The 21,398-nt window shown below is 45.2% G+C and overlaps 1 protein-coding gene across 3 annotated transcripts in view; it reads left to right on the top strand.

Moving 5' to 3' along the window:
- Positions 1–21,398, top strand: part of MYOF (myoferlin) — a 175,641-nt gene that overhangs the window by 130,842 nt on the left and 23,401 nt on the right. For all 3 annotated transcript variants that reach the window (XM_016918879.4, XM_016918880.4, XM_063782019.1), the window contains 10 exons: positions 93–251; positions 369–467; positions 1,693–1,854; positions 3,878–4,043; positions 7,401–7,477; positions 11,172–11,183; positions 13,428–13,526; positions 15,281–15,406; positions 17,335–17,490; positions 17,935–18,026. In XM_016918879.4, the coding sequence (XP_016774368.3) occupies positions 93–251; positions 369–467; positions 1,693–1,854; positions 3,878–4,043; positions 7,401–7,477; positions 11,172–11,183; positions 13,428–13,526; positions 15,281–15,406; positions 17,335–17,490; positions 17,935–18,026 (1,148 nt within the window). The remainder of the gene's footprint in view (positions 1–92; positions 252–368; positions 468–1,692; positions 1,855–3,877; positions 4,044–7,400; positions 7,478–11,171; positions 11,184–13,427; positions 13,527–15,280; positions 15,407–17,334; positions 17,491–17,934; positions 18,027–21,398) is intronic.

The following is a 21,398-nucleotide window of genomic DNA, read 5'->3' as shown; positions in this document are numbered from 1 at the left end:
TAGGTCGTTTAGAATTTCTAAGATAACTTGGGGATGATGGAGATTTGAAGGGATGATTGTCGGGGAATTTAAGGATCACTTTGTTTCTCTAGGGCAAAGATGAATTTTTAGGACGAAGCATTTTCTCTCCTGTGGTGAAACTGAACTCAGAAATGGACATCACACCCAAACTTCTCTGGCACCCAGTAATGAATGGAGACAAAGCCTGTGGGGATGTTCTTGTAACTGCAGAGCTGATTCTGAGGGGCAAGGTACATTGCTGTGATCTTCCTCATGTATTCTGTCAGCTGCTTAAAATGCATGTTAATTCTAGGCACTGTTTGCTTGAACTAATGTGAGGCATTGACATATCCATGTTTGTTTCACAGGATGGCTCCAACCTTCCCATTCTTCCCCCTCAAAGGGCGCCAAATCTATACATGGTCCCCCAGGGGATAAGGCCTGTGGTCCAGCTCACTGCCATTGAGGTATGCTGCTCCCCACGTGTTACTCATTAAATCAAACGGATGTGACTGCAGGACAGGAATCTTTCGTATAGAACATAGAATCCTGCTGCATATTTTCTTGCTATCTCCAACTTCCTTTACAACTTGTCCAAAAACTGGAGGTATTCATAGGAGTAGAAGGCTTGTTGAAGCAACAAGGACAGGTCAATTCTAACATTCCTGAGGGCATCTAAACTCCTCATTTACTGGGAGCCAGCAGGTTTCTGAGTTTTTCAGGTCAACTGGAGACCTGGGAGAGGGAAGATGGACCAGAAGAGAATGACGGTGTATATGCTGAGACATGGGGGCATGGCAGGGAGGCAGAGATGGAAGTTGGATGGGAGCAGTGAGCAATGTTGACATGTCAGATACAAGCTGATGACCCCAACAAGGTGGCTTGATAGACAGTGTCTGGCCCACTCTCAAGACTTTCCCCGTCCAGTCAAGCAGCTGTTAAACCCCAAGATTTCCCTTCTCTGGCTGTCCTGCTAAGAGTTCTCAAAGGCTGAGGCTATCACTTCGAAATGCTTGCATGTCAGACACCATGTTAAGAAGTTTACAGGTGGGCTGGATGCAGTAGCTCACGCCTGTAATTCCAGCACTTTGGGAGGCCAAGGCAGGTGGATCACTTGAAGTCAGGAGTTTGAGGCCAACCCGGTCAACATGGTGGAAACCTGCCTCTACTAAAAATACAAAAATTAGCTAGGCATGGTGGCACACACCTGTAATCCCAGCTACTTGGGAAGCTGAGACATGAAAATCACTTGAACTCAGGGGGTGGAGGTTGCAGTGAGCCTAGTTCGTGCCACTGTACCCCAGCCTGGGTGACAGAGTGAGACTCTGTCTCAAAAAAGAAAAAAAAAAGTTTACAGGTGGTCATCAATATAACCCTATGACAGATAATACGATCAGTCTTGTTTGTAGATGAGACATAGGGAGGTGAGTTACCTTGTCAGCATTGACACAGCTATTAGATGGCACAGCCAGGATTTGATTCCTATACTCTTAACTGCATTGCTTTTTTAGGGGCTCAGGCAGGAGAAAGAAAGGGGCAAAACCACTTTCTTTGGATGACCTACAAGCTTACTAGGATAATGTTCAAATTAATCTTAAAGACTTTGCCAGTAATTAAGACAGAATTTTTCCTTTTGAATATTATTTTTAAAGTGCTGAGTTACCTTCCCCTCTCTTTAAATTGTTTTCATAGATTCTAGCTTGGGGCTTAAGAAATATGAAAAACTTCCAGATGGCTTCTATCACATCCCCCAGTCTTGTTGTGGAGTGTGGAGGAGAAAGGGTGGAATCGGTGGTGATCAAAAACCTTAAGAAGACACCCAACTTTCCAAGTTCTGTTCTCTTCATGAAAGTGGTACAGTATCGATTCTCTGTGATCACCCATGCGCGTTGAAATATGAAAGTATATGCCTCACACACACACGCAAACACAGAGTTTATTTCCAAAATCTGACAAATAGAAAAACCCTGCCTTATATTCAGCTTGTCAATGACTTTTTCCCCTTAAATTCTCCCACTGTAGTGATGATTTCTTAAAGCTTCAAAATAACTCCAGTGGCACAGAAATATCTGTGAGCAATACTTACTTATTTCTCCAGTAAACTTTCCATCTATTCAGCTATCTATTACAGGCTGTTGGTCAACCCCATGAGGGCAGAATATTAACCCCCAGTCATGCATGGACCAGATATACCCCCTACAACTGTGCATGGACCAGAACCTTCTGGATAAGGACTGGCTGTCTGGGGAAGGGGCAGCTGTGGGGGAAGGTATATGGGGTGATAGGGCCATGACCTTGGCAGCCCGTAACTGTGCCCCACCTCCAGGTGCCCCTGGGATGGCACCTTCTTTGGTCCATTGAGGCTACCCTCTGGTTGTTAAAGATGTGAGAGCATCAGATCCAGTTCACAGCTCTCCATCACAGACCCCATAATACCTGGGGTGAGAAGAGGCCACCCAGTCTTTCCATTTTTAAAGCAGTTAATTTCTTAACTTTAAAAAAAAAATCTTTCTTTTTTACTCTATTATATAAATAGGTGACATAAAGACAGTTTCTTACCTTGAAGTGTTGGAAGACCTAGAACCTTCCTTTCCCCACCCCAGTCATTTTCCTGACCTTGATGTGTCCAATACAGTGCTCTTGAACTCTAGGGTCACGTGCTTTAACCTCTTATTTTACATTACAGAGGAGGAAACTGAGGCCTAAAGAGGGGAAATGATTTATCCAGTGTCATAGTGTTAGGCCACACCTTCCATACCACAGTGACTATGTCCTAACTAGTGACAGCTGCAGTGCAGGGCTTGGTGCATTCTTACTTGGTACACCTCGTCTTTAATCCTGCAGGGTGAACATTTTCACCTCTCTTATGCCCACCTTGGGGAAAAGCAAGAGGTAACAGATTTACACAAGGGAATGTTGCTAGCAAGTGAGTGGCCAGAGTTGGCACATAGGTCCTTACAACCCCAATGCCCATGCTCCCCTCCCTATCATGCGACAGACGGTGAGCCACTGGGATGCTGCCAGCCAGGGTCCCAAAGTGCTTGTCCCTGGGCCACTCCACCTATCCTTGTCTACTCCCCACACCTCCCTCACCTTCCAAGTTCTAGTCTGGAATCTAGCCTTGGTCAGCAGAGATGAGAAAAACCACTCAGGTGACCCCAGCTTCTATTCCTGTGTCAAGCCAGAGATAGAAATTCACCTGAACCACATACCAACTGGGCCCCTAGGTCAGCTCATGATTCCCCAATCAGGCATTGTCAGCAAAGCCACCAAATTCCATGAGAGGGAGCCAGGCGGAGTTGAGGAGAAAGTAGCAATCCATTTTTACACTGAATTTCCAGGGCAAAGAGACTCTCAGCCACAGTTATTTCCCTTAGAAGTTCAGTTTTGTCTTGACCATTTCTAAAGTCTGCTCAGAACTTGGCTAGTAGATGACCAAAGCCCTGGGCTTGTTAGCCTTGTGCATGTCCCCTCCCAGGAAGCAGAGCACAGGGAAGAGTATAGGGCAGTGACTGAGAGTAAAGAGCATGGGTCAGTGATTCCACACTTACAGGACACAGCATGGGTCAGGTACTATTCTAAGTACTCTTCACATAGAGTAATTCAACAATGTTACTATTACTCATGAAATAATGGGGGCATGGAAGGGTTAGCCAGGTAGTTCATGGTGGCAGTGCCAGGATTTGACCCAGGCAGTCTGGCTGACAGCTCACACTCTTAAGCACGGAGCTCCTTGCCTGGCACATGAGTAACTGAACTATTGCGAGTCCTCTGGGCTGTGTGGCAGAGAGAATCTGGACCGGTCCATCTGGGGAATTTTTCTCAAAGCTGCCCTTGTCTGGTCTTGAGAAATGAAACCTACCTTTGTGACCCCCAGTTCTTGCCCAAGGAGGAATTGTACATGCCCCCACTGGTGATCAAGGTCATCGACCACAGGCAGTTTGGGCGGAAGCCTGTCGTCGGCCAGTGCACCATCGAGCGCCTGGACCGCTTTCGCTGTGACCCTTATACAGGGAAAGAGGACATCGTCCCACAGCTCAAAGGTAACATGCAAGGCTGTGCATAAGTCTGGGGGCTTTTCATGCATGGCTCTGAATTACTCTTTACAAACCTACTCAAGGTAAGTCCTGGATTCATTGTCTACATTTTACGGATGAGCAAACTGCGTGAGTTGCGGTGGGTTATGGCACTTTCCTAAGGTTCTATCATTCGTAAGTGGCAGAGCTGGTCTGGAATCTCGGCCTTGTTTTAGGGGTGGGTGGCATGCTCGAGGGATTCCTCTCTGAAGCGTCCTGCTCCTGGGTGAATGTAAGACTTCTTTTGAGGAAGTGTTAAGTGCTCATGAATGTTCCCTATTCACCTTTCAACAAGCAGCTTGCAAAGCAGGGAGAGCTGTTCCCACATCAGTGATGGGGATGAAGTCATTTCCTCTGCCTTTCACTGAATGGTTAGGAAGCACTCACTGACTGCCACGTGCTGTTCTAGATATCTGGGGACAGTGGGGACCAAGAAAGCCATGTTCCCCTCTCACAAAGCAAAAGTCCAGCGGGGAAGGCAAACGAGGAAGTGTGCAGTTGCAGTCCAGTGTGATAAATACCTTGATGGGGAAAACAGGAAGCTCCCTGACCCCATGAACACTGAGAGAGGAGGAGATTTTATTTCAGATTGCTTTCCACCTGTTGGCCTACCTCATTATCACATATAATTAATATGTAAATGATAGAGCAGGGCATAATACTTACTTTAGATTTCCATAATAAATAATAGCTAGTGATACAGCATTTTGCAATTACCCATTCAATAGTTACTTGCTTTTAGCTTACCATGTGCTAGGGGCTGTGTTAGGGGCTGGGGGCTACATTGCATCAGCGCAAGAGATCCCAGGGCCCCTGGCCTCATAAATTAGACACCATGGGAGGGCTGGAACAGCCTCATTCAGCTGATCCTTGGTGGCTTCAAGACTGAAGCAGATGTCTTCTATTTAAGCAGCTGTGTCACTAACTAGTTCTATTAAAACTTTCATAAGTGTTGGTATTGATTTTACAGAGCCTCTGAAATTCATCTGTTGTGTAGGTCTGACTAATCATGCTCGATCCCTGATTCAGAGAAGAGGAAAAAAATCCACAGTCACATTTAAGCAAAACTCTACATGTGCTTATTAAGAAATGTCCCATATAAAACATTTTATGCTGAATTGATGGTGCCTAAAATAGCATTTTTGATAACAACAAGGATTGTTGTAATTGCAGGAATTGTTTCATTTGAGGTTACTAAATGGAGAGAAACCACTTTCCTGGCTTTTTTTTCTTACTGTTTTCATGAGAGAAGGTTTTTTGGTCCAAATATGTGAAATCACCCAGAGGGTACAAATGCTACACGCTTTCTCTGGCCCCAGAATCACTTACGTGGACCTGTTTGCGTCTATTGCTCAGGGGTGGGCTGGGTCCAAGGCAGACTGCCCTGGCTAGCAATTCTGTGTAATCAATGTAGAGTGTGGTCAAGGCTTCAGAGAGCCCCAGAAAAGGAAAATCTGGTCCTTTCATAAAACCAGTGATAGGTTAAGAGTTGAGGGCACTTGGATGGCTTCATGTTGGAAGCACACAGAATAACTTTCTCCTCCTGTCCCTTGGGCTTTGTTTCCATGAGGAGGGTGAAGTGGAGAACTGATCCTCTAGGAAAGAACTTATGTTCAGTTGTGTTCCTGTGTCCCTGCCCTCTGGTTGTCTTGTTCTGTACTGTTGGACTTGTCAGGATCTGCAGGGGAGCTTGTCTTGGAAGTGTAGAGACTGCTTACAGGTCTAGGGGTGCCACATGGATCTAAAACTACCTCACACAGTAACTGATATATCACAGATGCTCAGGAAATGTCAGTCTCCCCTCCTCCCCGGTATCCCCCTGATGGTTCCTCCAGGCTCTGGTGTAGTGGTTAAAACACAAGCTTTGGAGTCAGCCAAACCTAGGTTACTTACTCCCCAACTTACCACTAATTGTTTCACCTGAAGCAAGTGACTTGCTTGCTGTTTAGCTTCTGTTTGTTTTAAAATTTTTAAAACAGGGATAATGGCACATATTCTACAGGACTATTGAGGTATTAAGTGAGGTCATGTAAGTAAAGTGTTTAGCTCAGTGCCCAGCACATGGTGGGTACCGAAAAAGATTTGTTGTTTCTCCTCCTTTATGTCCTGTATGTCAATTGCCAGGGTGGTTAAACAGAAAGTTCTGTTGGCTTGGCAGAGTTTGTTCTGCCTAGGTTCTGGCCTTCTGTTAAATGTCTTCCTGTTTGATGCTTCTTCAATAAATGGGAGATGTACCTCTCATCCTACCCCCGCCCCAGGGTGAGGCTTTGGTATCCCCCACCCCTTTAGCTGAATCAAATGTAGTAAGCCCAGGGACTACTCCTGAGTCCATGCTCTAACCCCCAAATCCTGAGTCACAGATATTCTGGGAATTGTACATAAAGTCAGGGCATGTGTCTTCTCCCTCTGCATACGCTGTTGAGAATAAGGGCTGAATAAGCCACTGCAACCTCAGGCCTGAAATATATAACAATCCACCCTGCTTTTCTTTTCCTTTCCTTTCCCTTCTTTTTTTTTTTTTTTTTTTTTTAATTTAAGTTCTGGGATACATGTGCAGAATGTGCAGGTTTGTTACATAGGTATACACGTGCCATGTTGGTTTGCTGCACCCATTAACCTGTTATCTACATTAGATATTTCTCCTTCCCCTGGCCTCTCACCCCTCCTTTCCCTTCTTTTTCTTATTTTTCTCTTCTTTATTTTCTGTTTCTTAGGAACAAACTTCAAGAAAAGAAGACTCCTTTAGATGTAGGCTCTCTGTATGTTCTCACTTATAAGTAGGAGCTAAGCTATGGGAATACAAAGGCATGCAGAGTGGTACAATGGACATTGGAGACTCAGAAGGGGGAGGGGGATAAAAGACTGCATACTGGGCACAATGTACACTACTCAGGTGACAGGTGCACTACAATCTCAGAATTCACAACCATAGAATTCATCCATGTAACCAAAAACCTCTTGTACCCCAAAAGCTATTGAAATTAAAAAATGTCGGTTCCCCACTTACTCCTGCACCCTCTAAAGACATGTATTGACACAATTGTTTTTTGAGCACTTTCTGTATAGGCACTGGACTAATTGTCTAAAAACAGTAATGGACATATAATCCCCTAGAAAATGTCTAAAACTATATTATGTTTGGGGAAACGTGATGGATTGTTGGTTTATTTTCTACATTCAGGAGTTGTCCTCTCTATTCTGTAAGTCTCATCCAAGAATAAACTCTACCATCCACCTTATGGCTGTTAAACTTGAACTTGGAGTAGAATGTTCACCACTGTATTTCTCTAAGTATCTTAGATTAAGAAAGTATTTGTCTTGCAGCCTCCCTTCTGTCTGCCCCACCATGCCGGGACATCGTTATCGAAATGGAAGACACCAAACCATTACTGGCTTCTAAGGTAGGCTTCGGAGCTGATCAGTGGATGCTGTCAGTTTTATCTTCTATGCTTAGATGTCTAAGCATTTGGTGAATTCAGTCAAACAACAATTTGTTGCAATTATAATCATCAGCCAATCCATTTATTGAGGACTGAGTACAGACAAGAGTCTAAATCTTGCACTCATCAACAGTTATGATGACATTGTGTAGACTAGTAGTCTTCAACCCTCACTAATAAGTCACCCAGAATACTTAAAATAAAACCCATGCCCAGGCCCCACCTCCCAAGAGGGAGAGGGACCTAGATATCAGTATGTTTTTAAATCTCCTCAAATGATTTTAATATGCTGGCAGGTCTGAGAACCACAGGTGTGGACAGTCTGAGAAAGATCATTTGCTAGAAAGCGAAGTCTGAGAAGCAAATTTATAGCATTGCAACATTCAGATCAGAGGTAACATGCAACACGCCAGATTCTTCCCCCTACATAAAGCAGAATTGTTTGATAAATTTCTAATGACCATATTTATCAGTGTATGGGACACCCAGGTTTTTATTTTCACTGTGGTTTTGAAGTGAAGAAATTGGTTGAAATATTCACTCAAGGCCCTATTTTAGAACTCGCTATTCCAGCCACTTCTACACGAAGGAAAGGGGGAAAAAAGCCTCAGCCCAGAAAAAAGAAAACACCAAATATCTCCCTGTTTCTCTTGGCATTTATGATGAACATTCACAGCGTGTTTTAATGTGCAAACTAGCCCAAAAATGCACATGATTGCACTTTAATATGTTATGTCCATAAACAGTGCCTTAAAAAAAAATCTACTTCCTTCCCACTGTATTAAACTCACTAACAACTGGACCATATAAAATATAGTCTCCACAGCCAGCACTGTGCGCAGTGTGTTTGATTCTACTCTCTGTGAATCCTACACAGTCACAAACGACAATATCAAATTTCCAATCCCATAGGCCAAAACTACTGTGATCACTTTGTAAACCACCCCAAATATCCCTAATAAGATAGTAGTAGCCTTGGCAGAAGTTAATATACTTAAGATCTTTTCTGTAGATTTTTACAACTGCTCTAGAAAAAGACAGTTTAAGATCTCGCTGTATAATCTGCCTCCAGGTTTGCCATCTCTCATCGTCAGTCAATTCTTATTACATGCCTTCAGTGTACTCAGTAGCCCTAAGAACAACTGAGGAACAGGAGAAGAATAAAGTCAACAAGCTATGCCAGTATTTTCATTCACTTCTTAACCATAGTTAAGAAATATGACTATGTTACTGTAGCAACACTTTATGAAAGTTCAGTTTACATCATAGAGTTAAACATTGCAACATAGCAGGATTGGTGATGGTAGTATCAGTCATTCCCACTGTATTGTAAATTGCTTTAATCAGCCCGCTTTCCTAACATCTAATTGAGGTACACTGTGTTGATAAGAAAGGCTGGTTGAAATCTCTAAAAATCTGAGTCCACTTGTTCATCAAAGTAGACATCGCACATCTGTACAAAGTCAAATGAACAAAGTTGCACTTTGAAAGAGCCAATAACAAGCTTGCTGATGTCCTGTATTACATGTATATGTAATGTACATGTAATGCGCATGTATTACCACTTCCTCAATTCAGGCCTTGTATCTGGGTAAATGGAGGGAATGCCTCAAAAATAACTATGCTGTTGCTGGGGGCTGGAGGCTGTGTCTCTGAGTGACAGTGTCACACTCCGGAAACTCATGGCATTACTGTGTGATGTCCATGGAAATTCTTAACAAATGGGCTGAGCACTATCACAAGAAAAGTGAGAAATAAGTCTTCGGGGAAAATTGGTCAAGTGCTAGCCAGATAACATGGACATGCGTACATGGCCATCTCAACAATTACCTTCCAATTCCAGTGCTTAAGCAGTATGTCAACAGCACTCAGCAAAATGGCTTCTCCAGCGACAGTGCATGTATGTATGATAAGCAAATGCATGAGGCTGCCTGGGACTGTGGGACCTTGGCCTAAAGACTTGAATTATTCTTATAACTCTTTCCATTAGTAGATTTTGGAGTGAAAAGTGATCTTTAAACAAACGTGATTGTTTTAAGCCTAAAAGAAGAATCTTCTGTGCCATTTAATGATTTGATTCCCATTGCAAGTTTATTATTAGATATAATAAAGCAAATCACATCAGTTGCTTCCATTACCTTTCCACATGAACTAATGATCACGTAGGCATGAATAAATTCTCCCATACTAATTCTAAAGTTTAAAATCAGCAACTTGTCTTAAATAATGCCTTTTAGGCCGGGAACAGTGGCTTACGCCTGTAATCCCAGCACTTTGGGAGGCTGAGGCAGGTGGATCACCTGAGGTCAGGAGTTTGCGACCAGCCTGGCCAACATGGTGAAACCCCGTCTCTACTAAAAATACAAAAAATTAGCCAGGTGTGGTGGCAGGCGCCTGTAATCCCAGCTACTCGGGAGGCTGAGGCAGGAGAATCGCTTGAACCTGGGAGGCGGAGGTTGCAGGGAGCCGAGATCACGCCATTGCACTCTAGCCTGAGCAACAAGAGCAAAACTTAGTCTGAAAAAAAAAAAAAAAAAAGCCTTTTAAATCATGAACTATTATTTTCCTTGAAATGGTTTGAATTGTGAACAAACAGATTCTAAAAATCTGATCTCAGGAACCATTGAGAATGTAAGAGTACTTTGGAAATAAAATCACTCTCTCCAAAATCTCAATTCAGCTGTGATGATTTAACCCTTAATCTTGCTTTGGTATGAATCTAATAGAAAGAATTGATATATCTATCTGTCCCTCTGCCTCTCTTGGCAATTGTATTGTGATGAACAAAAATCAATCTGGAAAATACCAAGGGGCACCTACGGAAGCAGCTCCATGGCCTCTCACATGGCAACCGGAGGAAGAGCCCTTCAGGATGAACATAAAATTAAGATCTCAGAAAGGGGTCTAGGCAGCATGTCTTCAAACTGCTGCTGAGGACGAGCTTGGCTAATGCTCTAACAGATACCAGGACCACATTCAAGCCCCCCTTCCCAGTTCTTCATTCTCTCATCTCCTGGATGGGCCCTCAGATTGGGGTGGGTTCTCCATTTTTAAAAAATCACATGAAATGATTTGGCCAATGGGAAACTTGACATCCTCATAATAAAGCAGTTTTGATGGATGAGTATTTATTTGGTGCTGTAACATAGGCATGGCTGGGGGGTACCTGTATGATAACATTGCAGTCAAACATATCTTGTGACAGGACAGTTTTTTGTGGGGAGGAGAATTAGACCAAGTTCGGAGATATATTTTAGGAACTAAAAGGAACGTAAGGTCTGGGGTAGGGGGATGAGCAGCTCCACACCCTGCTCCTGTGTGAGCTGTGTGCTTCCGACTGGGAAATGTCTAACTCCATCGAAAACATGAGATGAGGGGCAGGGAAGGGGCTACTTCCAAGCCTTTCATTATAATACTGTGTGTAACCTTTTGCATATTTTCAGAAAAGAAACCAGTAAGGTGGGTTCAGTTGTGGGCTCATCCTGACTTAGAAAATTTTAAATAATTTAGCCCATTGAAATGTTGATAATATAAGGCATGCATGAATAATAATTTTTCCTTCTTTCTCTTTAAACTTCATGTTCCTGGGGTCTCCATATCTATGTGACCTGTTATATGGTTTGCCCTCTTCCTCACGGGACATGTGCACGAGCAGCTGACAGAAAAGGTAACTATGGTATACATTTTGCTACATTTAAGATTCATGTATTTTCTGCCCAGAATTTTTTTTTCTTTTTTTGAGAAAGAGTCTCGCTCTTTCACCCAGGCTGGAGTGCAGTGGCGCGATCTTGGCTCACTGCAGGCTCCGCCCCCCGGGGTTCACGCCATTCTCCTGCCTCAGCCTCCCGCGTAGCTGGAACTACAGGCGCCCACCACCTCGCCCGGCTAATTTTTTGTATTTTTAGTAGAGACGGGGTTTCACCGTGTTAGCCAGGATGGTCTCGATCTCCTGACCTCGTGATCCACCCGCCTCAGCCTCCCAAAGTGCTGTGATTACAGGCGTGAGCCACCGCGCCCAGCCTGGGAATAATTTTTTTCTAAATCTAGGGGGGCCGGGCACAGTGGCTCACGCCTATAATCCCAGCACTTTGGGAGGCTGAAGCAGGCAGATCACTTGAGGCCAGGAGTTCGAGATCAGCCTGGCCAACATGCAAAACCCTGTCTCTACTAAAAATACAAACATTCACCAGGCGTGGTGGTGAGTGCTTGTAATCCCAGCTTTTCGGGAGGCTGAGGCACGAGAATCACTTGAACCTGGGAGGTGGAGGTTGCAATGCAGTGAGCTGAGATTGCACCACTGTACTCCAGCCTGGGCAATAGAGCGAGACTCTGTCAAAATTTAAAAAAAGAACTAAATCCATGTGTAGGTTGCTGACCCATAAAGGGAAAGTAATTCTGTGTAAGTATGTGTAACACACACGCATTCACACACACACACACACACACATACACACAAATAAGAAGCATATAATGTAACATATAATATAACATGAATAAAAAGTAGCCTTTTAAGGCCGGGAGTGGTGGCTCACGCCTGTAATCCCAGCACTTTGGGAGGCTGAGGTGGGCGGATCATGAGGTCAGGAGTTCGAGACCAGCCTGGCCAATATGGTGAAACCCCATCTCTACTAAAAATACAAAAAGTAGCCTCGTATGGTGGCACATGCCTGTAGTGCCAGCTACTCGGGAGGCTGAGGCAGGAGAATCGCTTGAAGCCAGAAGGCAGAGGTTGCAGTGAGCTGAGATCATGCCACTGCACTCCAGCCTGGGCAACAGAGTGAGACTCCGTCTCAAAAAAAAAAAAAAAAAAGTGGTAGCCTTTCTTGTCCCTTCTTCCTTTCCCCCAAGAGGCTCTACTGCAGGTGACATTCTGTGTTTTTTTGTTTGTTTTTTTTTTTTGGCGTTATTATTTCCAAGGTAGGTTAAAATAAGCAATGGGTGGGTCTAATAAGAATCTATTCTTGTTATAAATCTGAGTGGGAGGCCTCCTATAGTTTGACAATATTCCACAAGTGACTCTGACATGCTGTCCCTTCTGCCCAACCAAGAACTACCCATTCAAACCAGAGATTCCCAACACTGTCTACATATTGGACTCTCCTGGGGAACTTCTGAAAGCTTATTGGATGCCCTGGTCTCACCCCAGACTGATTGCATCTCCTAGGATAGGTTGGGAGCCCTGGTCTAACTGAACCATGATGCCTCCTGCCTTTCGTTTCACGTTTTATAATTTTCAAAGCTCTTTCTCCTAAAGATCCCATATGATTTCCAGAACAACTTTTGGAGGTACATGGAGGCAGGTAGATGAAGGCAGCATGTGAATGCTTTGTCCATTGTGTTATTATTGCATTCAGTGGATGAAGAAATTGATGCTCAGAGATGTTAAACAACTTGCCCAAGCCAGTGCAGCTTGTAACATAAGGGTATGGCTTATAACATAAAGGAAGGAACTTGAATTAAAACCAGTTTTTCCAATTTTTAGCTAGTGAGTATTGTATTACAAGGCATTACTGGCTAAAAGGGCTAAGAAAATGAGATAGTAGAAAACACATATTGGAGGTTTTCTTTAAATTTATATGTATATGTAAATATGAAGTCAACAGAATAAAAATGTAAAAACCAACAAATTAATAGACTGTGTGTAAAAGACATAAGAACATTATCTAGTATGATTGTGGGCATTAAAGCCAAACACATTTCATCGGCCCAGAATGGCCATTTCACCTCTAGCTTCTGAGTAGGAGAGTCGTGAATGCTTTGTCCATTGTGCATGTAAACAAAAGTCATATAATCTCACTTTTAACAGGGTCAGAAGAACCTATTTCTTCTTAACTATTACAAATGCATTTTCCTGCATCGATTGGAAATCCAGGACATCACTAAAGATTTTTCCATTTTGGCATGTCTTTAGGAGGAAGAAATCGTGGACTGGTGGAGTAAATTTTATGCTTCCTCAGGGGAACATGAAAAATGCGGACAGTATATTCAGAAAGGCTATTCCAAGCTCAAGGTACCTGGATCTGTGCTGCTGTGGGTAGAGAATCGACATCCTTTGAAACTGGCCACAGGCAGAGCTAAGAGGATGACTAAAAGGTCCCTTGGGTGGGTGCTAATGAGCAGGGCCCAGGAAAACCTCTGTCTTCCCGGAGAGCCCTCTTGCATGAGTTTCGGCTTTGCCAAGATTCCAGGGACTTGAGGACAGCTATTGAGTTATGGTTATGTGACTGCCACATTGGGGCTTGGAGGCATCTGGCAGATGGTTGGGAATGGGCTGGCACCACACTAATTAGGCCACGATGATCCAGTTTGACTCAGGGAAACCCAGAAGTCATAGTGCTCTTTGCAGAATGACACAAGATGTCAACATGCTTTGTTGTGTACTTTGAACAGGGATTGGTTTCACAAGCTGAAAAGTTGAATCTGTCACATGTATGCAGCATAAAATCACAGCCATGAGAACATGTATACAGCAGGAAGACAAGCGACTGAGCTGGGCACGGCTGACTAGCTCTGAGCTTTCTGTTCATGTTTTGAATTTTCTAATTCTTCATTCAATTTTCAGCATGTAGTGTCCTCAAGCAGAAGCAGTGCTAAAGTTTTCAGAACAGTGTATATGAGAAAAAAAAAACTTTAGAATGAGAAATATCTGGTCATTGAAATGATTTTCCCCATCAAAGCAAAAAAAAAAAAAAAAAAACCCCACACCTTTTCATGTTATTGTCATAACCTCTCAGTGTAGCTTAAGAAATACTAGCACATAAAGGACCATTCATTCAGAAAAATGATCCAATGAGGCTGAAGGATCAGCCTCACACTCCATCCTCCCTCACTCCCTCTTCCCTTCCTGCCTGCCTGTCTTCCTACCTTTCTTTCCTTTCTTCCTTCCTTTCCTTCCTTCCTTCCTTCCTTCTCTTTCCTTCCTTTCTTCTCTTTCCTTCCTTTCTTTCCTTCTTCCTTCCTCCTTTTCTTCCTGCCTTCCCTCCCTTCTTCCTGCCTCCTACCTGCCTCCCTTCCTTCTTCCTTTTCTCCTGCCTTCTTCCTTCCTTCTCCTCCTTCATCCTCTTCCCTTCTTGCTTTTTAAATTGAGAAATATTTTACATACGATAAAGTGATCCATTCAACAAGTTGTGATTATTGTATATACCCTATGTGAACCACCACCCAAAACAAGACAGAACATTCCCATTCCCACAGAAAACTTCCCCGTGTCCCTTTCCAGTCAATTTTCCACTATCCTCATACCTCCTAGGAGCAACTGATTGGATTTCTCTCACCACAAACTGATTTTGCCTGATTTTACACTTGCTCTAAATGGACTTGTATGATTTATGTTTTGTGTGTCTGGCCTTTTATCCCCACGTTGTAGTTTTGAGACTCATGATGTGGTGGTGTGTATTCATAGTTTTTCCCTTGTCATTGCTGAGTAGTATTCCATTGTGTGGATATGCCACAAGTTATTTTTCCATTCTCCTGATAATGAAGCTGCTGTGAACATTCTTCTACCATGTGTATGTGTTTTCACTTGTCATCAGTAAATGCCTAGGAATGCAATCTCTAGATCATAGAATAGGTGGCTACTTAACTCCAAAAGAAACTACCAGACATTTTCCAAAGTGGTTGTATCTGTCTACACTCCCGCCAGCGATTTGGGAGTTCCGGTCGCCCCATCCACAACCTCAGGCCCACTTGATACTGTCAGCCCTTTTGATTTTAGACCTTACCTGCATTTTAATGAGAAATTAAGACTCTGTTGGTGGTTTTCAGATATATAATTGCGAACTAGAAAATGTAGCAGAATTTGAGGGCCTGACAGACTTCTCAGATACGTTCAAGTTGTACCGAGGCAAGTCGGATGAAAATGAAGATCCTTCTGTGGTTGGAGAGTTTAAGGTGAGTAAGATGTGTGTTGGTCCCATTTAAAATCCACCTTCATTTTCTATATAGGCCTAGGATAAAGGACAACCAGGGTCTAGGTAGGGGCACATCCTGCAGCCTCTGAGGGATGCTGGAAGGTGCCAGAAAGGAAAAGAGGGAGGGGGGCCAGAGCACTCGAGCCATCTCCGCATCTCTTCCTGCTTCCCTGCTCACGCCAAGCAGCCTTGACTGAGCCATCTCCGCATCTCTTCCTGCCTCCCTGCTCACGCCAGGCAGCCTTGAATCCTAAGATGCAGTCTCTCCAAGATCTAGTTCCTCTCCTCATCCTACTGCCCCTACCATGCTTTCAGCAGGATCATCGTGACAACTTCTCACTTGACAGTCCTTGTCACCTTTCTCGTCACACTCCTCTCCAGCCTCCATGCAACCAAATCTGATCTTCTCTCTGGACTACTGAAAGGCTTTGCTTGGGTTTTCACAGTCAAGTCGCAACTCCTTTCAAAGGCAGAGCCAGTCTTTCCCAAGCTACATGGTCCCCTGCCTCCCTCCCCCTCACACACTCCACCCTCCTGCCTGGGAGAGCCTCGCCCAAGCCCCGGACACACCTTGTCCTCTCAATAAGTCGGAGGCTTGGGACAGGCTCTTCTTCCTTCCCTGGGTGCCCTTTCTACCTGCTTTGTGGTCTGACGAAGTCCTACTCATTCTTTTAAGCGCCAGCTCAAATGTCACTCTCTTTGTCAAGTGTTCCCTGATTGCTTCGGGCAGCGTGACTCACTCCTGCTCTGGGCTCCCACAGGTCTGGGTTCATGCCTCCATGAAAGCATCTTACACATGGAAAGTATCTGCTTTATAATTGCCCCTCCCTGCAACCACGCTTGGCAAAGTCATGGCAGATGTGCTGCTGCTGCTTTATAATCCTTTGCCTGTAGCAGACATTGCTAAGGGATGAGAGGATGATGCCCGATGTGTGGTCTCAAATCCTTCTCAGTACAGCCTCCCACCAAGCAATCACATATGGCACAAGAGCCAACCCTACTGAACATCACTGTGCCAGACGGGAGTCTTTGAGTTCTTTTGTGGGTCCCTAGTACCTGGCACATAGTAGGTGCTTATTCCATGCTGCTTGACTGAATAAAGACCACTGGAACTAAGACCTGTATGTTCTGAATCCGGCTTCAGTGCTTTCTCCTGGTTTTAAGGCAAAATATGTGGCCTCTCCAGCAGGTCTTGTTGGCTCGCTCCTTCAAAATACAATTTTTCTGGCGTTACTATATGCCTAGTCCTGTGTTAGGCCCTGGAGATAGGGTGATGAACAAGACCTTATGCTCCCCTCACCCGTCTCTAGAAGCCCACAGTCTAATGAAGGATCTAGAGAATAAATAGATTATCTCAATGCAGAGGCCAGTGCTGTGCCAGGGGTGAGTATGGGGTTGGATGAGAGCACCCAGAGGACATACCAAGCCCAGGAGCAGTCAGGGAGGTTTCCTGGAGGAAGTGACACCTTTCAGCTGAGACTTGAAAGATAAACAGGAGTTTGCCTGGGAGTGGGAGGTGGAGTACAGAGGTGCTACAGGAAAAGCGGAATCACTGTTGGTATTTCGTTGGGTTTAAAATGTAATTATTGTTATTCCTATCTTCAAAGAATGTGCAGTATTTCACTCTTTCTCACCACCACCTCCTCCATCACACTGGCCCATGTTCTCCTCTTGACTCCCAATTTCTGCTCTGCCCTCTCTTCTCCCCTGTGAGCTCTCAAATAATTACTTGAGAATCATTTCACTTTCCCTACTGGAAATATGCAAAGTGCAATATACATTATTTCTTTCACAAAAGGCAGCCTTCCATCCTTCAATCCCACACCCCTGGCGGAGGAGGGGACTTCCCAGGAGCCCTCTACCTGGGCCACCCAGGGCCCTGTGAGTCCTTCTGTCTCTCTCTTTTAGGGCTCCTTTCGGATCTACCCTCTGCCAGATGACCCCAGCGTGCCAGCCCCTCCCAGACAGTTTCGGGAATTACCTGACAGCGTCCCACAGGAATGCACGGTTAGGATTTACATTGTTCGAGGCTTAGAGCTCCAGCCCCAGGACAACAATGGCCTGGTAAGAGTTTGGGTGTGGGGCCTTCTCCTGTAGCAAGATAATTACAGTCATCAGCCACAATAATTGTCATGTTCTTTCTTTCTGGGCGTCTGTTATCTCACTAGGGGAAAGATACTCCATCAAAACAATGTATTCAGGAGGATTGTCCCCGTGGGGATTTATCTAAGAGCTTGCGGGGGCTTAAGGTCCCCTGGTTCATCCTTCTCATTTTGCAGGTGTGAGCCAGGACTCCCCCCCACCCCCTGCCACCACCCCTGCACCCACACAACTGGCTGCATGCCACCCAAAGGAGAGCATTGCTCCCTTGTCTTAGGCACGGGGTGCCATGGCGGCCGCCTTGTCATCAGCTGGGAGTGGGTGTGGAGGCGAGCTGAGTCTGTCCCTGAACTTGACTTCACCTTACGCCCTACAATGATGTAACATCCCGTCTATTTTGTCCCACAGTGTGACCCTTACATAAAAATAACACTGGGCAAAAAAGTCATTGAAGACCGAGATCACTACATTCCCAACACTCTCAACCCAGTCTTTGGCAGGTAATATACATTCTTAAATGTTTTTCTGGCCTTCATTTCTCCACGGAATATGCATGAAGACTCTAATATGTGTCCAACCCTGTCCTAGGCTCTGAAACTGTGTTTGTGAACTAGATAAACATTCTAGACAGGGGAGCAGGTAATAAATAGATAAACCCAAAATAAAAGAACTTCACAGAAGTGAAGAAGCTTGGTTCTGATAGCTTGCAGGGTAGACAGACAGCATTAGTACTAGTGTTATAGGAGCACAGGCCAGTTGGGGTTTTTCCGGGGACCCCCCTCCCACCTGGCTGGCTGCGGAGCTGTTTGTTTATATAAAATATCTCAAAAAAATCTCGCAACTCTGAGGTGCTATTATTATTCCTATTTTATCTTTTTTTAAGACAGAGTCTTGCTGTCACCCATGCTGGAGTGCAGTGGCGTGATCTCGGCTCACTGCAAGCTCCGCCTCCTGGGTTCACGCCATTCTCCTGCCTCAGCCTCCCGAGTAGCTGGGACTACAGGCGACTGCCACCACGCCCGGCTAATTTTTTTTGTATTTTTAGTAGTGACGGGGTTTCACCGTGTTAGCCAGGGTGGTCTCAATCTCCTGACCTTGTGATCTGCCCGCCTCGCCCTCCCAAAGTGCTGGGATTACAGGCGTGAGCCACCGCGCCCGGCCGAGACTCAGTGTTTAATGTACTTAGCTGTTAAGAGAAGAGTGAGGGCCAGGCACGATGGCTCACACCTGTAATCCCAGCACTTAGGGAGGCCGAGGTTGGTGGATCACAAAGTCAGGAGTTCGAGACCAGCCTGGCCAACCTGGTGAAACCCCGTCTCTACAAAATAACAAAAATTAGCTAGGCATGGTGGTGTGTACCTGTAATCCCAGCTACTCAGGAGGCTGAGGCTGGAGAATTGCTTGAACCTGGGAGGTGGAGGTTGCAGTGAGCTGAGATCGTGCCATTGCACTCCAGCCTGGGCGACAGAGCAAGACTCCATCTCCAAAAAAAAAAAAAAAAAAAAAAAAAGAATGAGGATTTGAACTCAGACCATCTGACCCCAGTGTCTGTGTGGCACGCCACGGTCTGATTTCCATCTCCATGTCAAACTTATTAGCTGCTCAGGGCAGGGATTACCAACCCGACTGTACAGGTGCAGAAAACAGGGCTCCCAGAGCTCTATTAATAGAGGTGGGGTAAGTGATAGAGCCGAGATTTAGCTAGAAATTCTGCTGACTCCAAGCCCCATGCTTTTCCAACCGCCTTGGTGATGTTTCACATTTGTGGCAAAGCCATCACCTGTAGAAAAATGTTCTCTGTCTGAGACATTTGTGAAAATGATGTTTTGTTCTCAGAACCTTGCTGAGTGAGAGAATACTGTGTTCTTATTTGTTGCGTGGCATATATTTTTATTTCTGGCTTTATTATCTTGCCCATATGCTTCTTTCCTTCTCGGGTTTGTTGGTTTGTAGCCTTATGTATTCTTTCTCTGTCATGTGTCACACACACATACCTGCACACACCCACCCACCACCGCCCCCCCGCCCCCCCGGCATGCTGCACACCCAAGGCCATGCACCCGGGCCAGGGAATGGAAGTAATCCTCTGGCACCGCAATATGATCGTTTTCCTTTCCTTCCACTGATCCAGCCCCGAGGTCTAGACAGGAAAAGGCACGCAGGGCAGGAAGGAGGGCTCCCATGAGGGAGACAGGGAAGCAGGGAAAGCCAGCTTTGAAGGGAGAAAGGCAACCCTGTCTGAATTGCTCGTCTCAGAGGAGCCAGGCACAAGCTTAATTAAGTGGCAGGAAAAGTCTTGCTCGGAGGCACCCTGGAAGGAAGGGGTGCTGTAGGCTCTGCTCGGCCAATCGCTGTCTGGCGGATGGGCAGACTTCCCCTCATCCAGCAGGGTGGAGCCAAGGAGATGCCGGCTCTGCAGTCCCCAGATGGCTCCAGTCCATGGCCTCTGTCTTAGGGGGTAGCTTTCTTGTCCGCAGAGACTCTTGGGGACTCTGGAACAGGAATTCAGGAAGGAACAACCTTTCCTATGTGCGTGGCTGTTACTCAGAGTCCTATCCATCATGGCAGATCACCTTCAAAAGAATATGGGTGTCTTCCACAGGATATTAATTGATGTTCCAAGAAAAAAAAATATATTCCTTAGTAAAACCAAGACACTTGGGTTTAAAAGTTATAATTGCAGGACTTCTCAGAACCTTTAGTTTGTCCAGAAGAACTGCAAAAGAAGTGGTTCTCAACCTTATTTGACTGAAGAATTCTTTCCAGAGACCACATGTGATTTGCTTCTTGGAATTTGGGATTGGAAATGTGATGTTTGGGGACACATGTGGGTAAGGTGCTTCATGTGTCATGACTCAAGCACCTTTTCTCACGTCTGTTTTCTGCTCAAATGGATCAACATTCCTGGCTCTTTGGGCAGGGACCAGTCCACACACCAGAGTGCAAGGAGAAGGGGAGGAGGCAGAGAGGAGGCCTCTCACAGCTTCTCCTTCAATAGAACGTATTGAGCACCTTCTCCGGGACTGTCCCTCTGTGGACAGTGCAGATACAGAGCCCAAAGCCCACCCTCTAGCACACATCGCCCACCCACCACAGAAGCACTGTCTGACTCTTTCTCTTCATCTCAGGAGTGTTTGCATTTTCATATGGGTTCTATAGAAAAGCCTTAAAGAACTGGAGCCAAGGGCATACCCAGTGGGTCTGGGAGAAGAGGGGAGCCTTCGGGGCATCCTACGTATCACACCCTATGGTGAATCACACTCACTCCCCTCCCCTGTGCTTCTGTGGGGTGAGTCAAAGATGTTCCATGGGGCAGTGGTCTCTGTTGAGGCAGAGGAGGGAACCTAGGAGGGGCACAGGTAGGGGGCTCTAAGTCAGGGTACTTGTGCCTTACTCATCTCTGAGCTGGGTGGAGGTGCTCTGGTGAACAGCTAATGGGCATGTGATGATAAAGTTAATAATATAATACATCATTATTATTATACTGGCATTGGAGCGATGCACTCATGTCAGACGCTCTCTAAATATTTCTTCACTTGACACTTAGAGCGACACTGATGGGAGGGGTTATTATCACCACTTTACAGATGAGAAAACTTAGCACAGAGAAGTAACTGGTCTAGAGTCCCACAGCTGGTAAGCAGCAGAGGTAGGATTTGAAGCTAGGCATTTAAAGCCCACAGGTTTCCCTGAGCAAGCATATGTTCTCTTCTTGTTCTTATTTCTAGTATGTACTATTTATCAAGCCACCCACCACCACCCACCCTGGTTAGCCTGCTCAGATGTCCTCCAGCAGCCATACTACACACAGCCTGGGAATTCTGTGCACAGAGCCCCGGTTTTTGTGAGGTACTCAGATGGATCATGGAGAT

This window comes from Pan troglodytes, chromosome 8, assembly GCF_028858775.2.
Source record: "Pan troglodytes isolate AG18354 chromosome 8, NHGRI_mPanTro3-v2.0_pri, whole genome shotgun sequence".
Taxonomy (NCBI): domain Eukaryota; kingdom Metazoa; phylum Chordata; class Mammalia; order Primates; family Hominidae; genus Pan; species Pan troglodytes.
The sequence above is the reverse complement of the archived record's forward strand: the minus strand, read 5'-3'. Positions and strand labels throughout refer to the sequence as shown.